Raw genomic sequence first — 6,000 nt, forward strand, 5'->3', positions numbered from 1 at the left:
TGTTCCAGAATCATTAAAAGAAGATAGCTTTGTTAAATTTTACACTAAGAACAATAGTTAAGAAATCACCAAGATTTCCAGCCTATTAATTCACTAACCAAACGCAACACTGATGAGAATTTCTCCCCTTTAAGATTATGTTATATCTCTTGCTACTTCAAAGCAATGTGGAAGGTGTGAATATTGGAGTCAGATACATTTGTGTTCTAATCTTGGTTCTGCCATGAATTACTATGTAACAAATCACTTAGCCTTTCCTGGTCTGAGATTGTTCAAACATCCACTGAAGGTAAGAATACTTAACCTCTTGGTGGGATGAGAAAACCTACTTCATTGCAAGGATTAAAAATATGCCAAAGGAAAAGACCTGCAAGTGCTTGGTGTAGGCTCTGAAGAATGAATAGGTGCTAGATAAATGTATCGTGAAGGTATTTTGAACATGGAGACGGTTAGCAATTTACGATCTCCATTTAGTCACTCACGCCTCAAACCAAAAAATGGCTTGTCACGTGGCAGTTTTCTGTGTGGTGAGAGTGAACGTTGGTTTTATTCCATTAGAGCCTAAGATGAATATCATTCTAGAAGCATAATTTCTTCATCAGCTTAGTCTAGTAACTCAAAATAATTCTACCTAGGTTGGATCTATCCTTCCATAGAAAAAAACACAATTGTTAATTCAAATCTCAAGCTGATAATAAGCACACTATCATCAACCATAAGTGCCCAAATGGGTTTAACATATTGGGATACCTTTTAGCAGTACAAAGCCCTCAATGACTTGTCCCAATGTTCTTGGAAAAAAATCCAAAATCCTTTACATGGCCCAGATAGTCTGAATGGTATCTGGCCTCTGTTTTTCTGTCCAGCATCATCTTGTACCATTCCAAACCCTTCTCTTTCTGTGCTCAGGCACATCCACCTTCTTCCAGTCCTCTGACCTTACTTCATTTCCTCCTGCCACAGGTCCTTTGCACTTCCTCTTCTCCTGGTGTGGAGTGTTCTTCTCCCCTTCACACCATCCTCCCCATTTATTCCTACTTATCCTTCACATCTTAATTCAAGTGCCATTGCCATAGAAAAGACTTTGATGAACACCACTCCCCAACCCCACCCACATACACACCCAGGCTAAAGAGGCTTCTTTGTTACATTCTGAGTTCTGCCTGTAATTATCATCAATTCATGGGATTATTTGATTAATGTCTCTCTCCCAGCCATTCAGTTAGCTTCCTGAGAGCAGGGACTGCTGTCGTTTTGTTCATCATTGTACACAGTGCAGCTTTCACTATACCTCCTGAATGGTAAGTGCTTGGTGCCACGTGAATGAACAGCTAAGTGAATGAATGAATAAATGAGTATCAATCCCAAAGCTGTTCATTTGTTATTCATGCTGCTAAAAGATTTCACTGGGTTGTAGACAAGGCACAAACAAGCAAGTACCCCCCACCTGACTTTGGAACTTGTAAGTAGACTCTAATTGTTCACTCTTCATTCCTCTTTACTTAAGAGCATTTGAATCACCTTGAACTACCCCAAGATGAAACATTTGACCAATCTGCTTTTGCATTTTAATTCTTTGGAGAGAAAAGTAAAATTTATTTCTTTGTATTGCTGCAAAATTTATGTCTAGATAAGATTATACCTACTAAATTTCTCCTTTTGCTTTTAGTTAATAGAACTTTCCAACTTAATACAATTTCACTTTGCTTTTGCCAGCCTCAAGAACATGGCTCAGAGTGAAAGATAAAAGTAATACAAAAATGTACCAAGTAAGAAGCAGCAGAAACACGTTTTTTAGTTTAGTTGTAGGTCGCATTATTTAAATCGTTTAAATAGTCTGATATATACCATCTAAGAGAGAGAATTGAGGACTTCAGAATGGTGGTTTGCTTTTCTTTCACGTCTCCAGGGGCTAGCATCCGCTACTCCCTGGCTTTTTAGAGGGACCCTGACACTTCGTGTCAAAAAAAAAAAAAAAAAACTCAGGAGCAGCCTGGACATTTCTGACAACAGATCACCCAGATAAGATTAAAATCAAAATCCTTTTTTTCAAAGCCCTTCCATTTTATTTTCTCCTTCAAAAAGAATTCCCAGCCCAGATGCCAGAATTATTTTACTTTCATTCAGTTGACACAAGTCATTTTGCCTTTCATCTTTCTCTGAGAACAGTAAGCCGCTCTTCTACTTTCTCCACCAACAGGTAACTCCAAGCAGGTAATTTAAAATTTGAATGGTCTGATGAAACAATTTTTTCTTCATCTTGAAAAACACAGTATCAAAGGAAGCAGGACAAATTCAACGCCATCAGCTGTGACCTGGAGACACACACCTGAGCCAAGTGCTTGGGCTCTTCTGCAATTGTTCCTACTTTCAAAAACAAACAAACAAACAAAACAAAACAAAACACAGAAAACAAACAAACAAAAAGCCCTTCTATTGGGTGCCTGATCTTTCTACCTTTGGTTTTTCTTAACATTCACTTGAATGATAACTTAATAAGAAATAATCACTGGGCCACTTACCTGTTAGGGCTTCAACTTGAAAGCAGAAGAGAAGGAAATACCAGAGGTCTGACTTCATGTTTGCCAGAAACAGATGCAACTCTCTCCAGTGTCCAAAGCTGATAGTGAATTCATGTTCTCAACTGTTTTCTATTTGCTGGAAAGGAAGTGGGTTTTGTGAGGGTTTATGTAGTGTCACACTTACCATCAAGGCAAGGAGGTGTCTCTCAGTTGATGTCAGTGGTTGTATGTGAGGCATTACTGTTGCCTGTTCACGGGGGTTCAGCTTAATCGATTGGATTGCTGATAATTTTGAAAACAGAGGGAAACTTTACCTTCATTCTGGTTCCAATAAAACGAGAGAAAGAGACAATGCCTATTTTCAGAATCACCCTACTCCCCTGAATCAATAGTTCCTGGGGATAACAGGATCTAACAACAGCCAAGTGATAAATAATATGTTTTTTGATACCATTCTATCTTCTGCTATTTGCTCCAGAGATAGAAAACCTTAGAAACAAGACAAGAAACAAAGGGAATTATTACAGAAATGGAAATGAAGATATATCTGGAAGAAGAGTGACTTAGGAATTGGAGAAATATTGACATCACATTCACTGTAGATTGTAATTCTCCAAATGATGGGGTCTATTTTAATTCAACTTAAACTCTGTCCTGCATATTACAGCAGAGTCTGTAGAAACCATGAATTGTGTACCTATAGCCTCAGATGAAAGCAAGAAAGTTGAAAAGCCTACCCAAGGTCTCTCCATCTCTGCAGGGAGCTAGAACATACAATAACAACAGTAATAATAATAGAAATAAGTAGATTTGTATGTATGTAAGTGTTTATACAGAATATTCATCTTAATGTAAAACATGCATAAAATTAAATGTAAAATAATATATACTTAACATGTATAAAATAGAATATAATATAGCTAATACTATATTAATCTGGATTATTTGTGTATGTGTATTTATGTTATGTTTTATACATGTATTAATTCATTTAATTCTCCTAACCATTCTATGAGATGGGGATGACTAATCTCCCATTGTACGGATGAGAAAAACTGAGGCACAGAGTTGTAAAGTACCGGCACAAATCAAATAGCAAGTGGCAATGCTAGGATTTGGAGAGTCTGGCTCCAGAGTCCTCACTCTTAACCAAAGCAGGTAGAGCCACTCAAGCCAACCATCCAGAGGTCTGAACCAGCTTCCAAGACGCTGGATCCAGGGTGGGTTTCTGGGAAATAACAGGGCAAGACCAACTGTCAGCCTGCAGAGGAGACATCCAGGTGAGAAGCTGAAATCAGGAGGTCAGGGCAACCAGGGTTTCAGTTCAATGTCTGAGCTCTGAAGCGGACTCCAAGTTTGGCGCTCTAGGAGAGCAATTAGGGATCCTGGACCAGAGCCAAGGGGTTCCACAGGTAAGGTAGGAGGCTGATCCTGCAGTGATTCCACTATGTCTCTGATGTTTCCCCAGGGATCTTTTTTTAGGGCTCCTGGGCCTCAGTAATGAGTGTGAGAGAAACTATTTGAGGTGTTAAGCTAGCCTGAGCAGGAAATCCTGGGCCACCAAGACCCCTGGGAACCTGTTACCCTGATATCCTTGTTCCTTGACAGCACCAAGAGGTAAGGCCTCCAGACCCACAGTCATTGTACTCGAGTCCTTTTCCAGCAAAAAGGAGGCAATGGAGAATAATTGACTTTTTCTAACCTTGCTGTGGCCTAGCTCTGGAACTAAGTCTGGAAAGCTCTTACTTTGATAAAAGCTACCACAAATTCTAGAGCTCAGCTGTGGTTGGTTCTGCAGAGGATAGTAGGGCAGGAATCTAATAATGAACATTTATGGGGTACATACCACGTGCCATACACTGTGTTGCACATGGATGATCTCGTTTCATGCTCACAGCTACTCTGTGACAGAGATCTCATTATCATTCCCATTTCACAGCGAGAAAACTGAGAGTTAAAGAGATTAAGTAATTAGTCCAAACTCACACAGCCAATAAGTAATGGAATCAGGTCAAACCCAGACAATGAAACCAAATTCCATGGGGTGCCTGGGTGGCTCAGTCTGTTAAGCAGCCAACTCTGGATTTCACTCAGGTCATGATCTCGGGGTCCTGAGATGGAGCCCCGCGCTGGGCTCCCCGCTCTCTCCCTCTCTGCCCCTCCCCTTGCTCACTCTCTCTCTCTCTCTAAAATAAATAAATCTTTAAAAAAAAAAAGAAAAGAAAAGAAACTGAATTCCACACTCTAAATTACCACACTACACTCACATGCTTGTCTTCATTTATCTGGCCAGAAATTACTGGTAACATGATTTGGGGACCTCATATTTTGGTGGATGTACTTAGGTCCTAGATGAAGTTCTAAAATATTCTAATACGGGGCACCTGGGTGGCTCAGATAGTTAAGTGTCTGCCTTCAGCTCAGGTCATGATCCCAGGGTTCTGGGATCGAGCCCCACGTCCGGCTCCTGGCTCAGCAGGGAGCCTGCTTCTCCCTCTCCCTCTCCCCCTGTTCATGCACTCTCTCTCTCAGTATCTCTGTGTCTAAAATGAATAAATAAAAAAATAAATAAAATAAAATAAAATATTCTAATGCAAAAGAGTTTTCCTAATAAAATTTGAGTGCAATGGTTCTGTCTCAAGGGGAGAAAACACACATTATGGTATGGCTTGGCTTTAGTTCAACTGGATATGCATATTCTTATTTGTTCTGAATCTGTTTGCTTTTTCCCAACCAACAGGATTTTCTGTTTGTAAGCCACTTGGTGATAACTGATATTAAAGGGAGCAGGCCTTGCTTTGATGCAAATGTGCCCATGTCAAAGACCGCTGGGAGTGATCCTGTCTGGGCCGCCTCTTCTCAAAAATCTCAGTTAAGAATACAATTTGTGGTTTTAAATATTCAGAATTACTTTTCATGTGCTTGGAAAATAAACTGGGCAACAATTTCCGTTCACCTCACAGGAAGCACTTTTTGTTTGCCCTTTTTTTTTTTTTTCTCATTTTTTCATTCCATGACTTAAGACGGTTTTGATTTGTGTGTGCAGATGCCTGGGGTGAGGGTGGGGAATGGAAAGTGTGTTACATTAAAAATGGAATGTTTATTATTCCTTGCCTTGTGGGCACCAGCCTCGGTGGTGCTGTGTGCTTGCTTTTTTGAAGTTCCCCAGGTGAAGAGCTTTCTTTTGCTTCACTTGAAACTTACTGAAAGCAACATTTGCATGTGTAGAGGGGCCCACACACCAGAGCCACTGAGCTCAAACAATGGGGTTTTTAAAAAGCACCTGCAAAGTTATCTGTGCTTCACCTAAACTTGGTTTGCCATTCTCAGGTAGAAAAGCATTGAAAGAGAAGTGTTCTCCCTAATCAAGATGGTTTCTTCTTTCTTCTTCTTCTCCTCCTCCTCCCCCTCGTCCTCCCCCTCCTCTTCCTCCCCCTCCTCCTCTTCGTCCCCCTCCTCCTTCTCCTCCCCCTCCTCC

General features: G+C 40.5%; 1 protein-coding gene across 1 annotated transcript in view; it reads right to left on the reverse strand.

Annotated features, from left to right (window-relative positions):
• Positions 1-6,000, reverse strand: part of ICOS (inducible T cell costimulator) — a 79,037-nt gene that overhangs the window by 20,070 nt on the left and 52,967 nt on the right. Inside the window, exon 3 of the mRNA XM_032403950.1 lies at positions 2,523-2,658. Coding sequence (XP_032259841.1) covers positions 2,523-2,580 — 58 coding nt within the window. The 5' untranslated portion in view covers positions 2,581-2,658. The remainder of the gene's footprint in view (positions 1-2,522; positions 2,659-6,000) is intronic.

The sequence above is a fragment of the Phoca vitulina genome, unplaced genomic scaffold (genome assembly GCF_004348235.1).
Source record: "Phoca vitulina isolate PV1807 unplaced genomic scaffold, GSC_HSeal_1.0 scaffold1, whole genome shotgun sequence".
Lineage (NCBI taxonomy): Eukaryota > Metazoa > Chordata > Mammalia > Carnivora > Phocidae > Phoca > Phoca vitulina.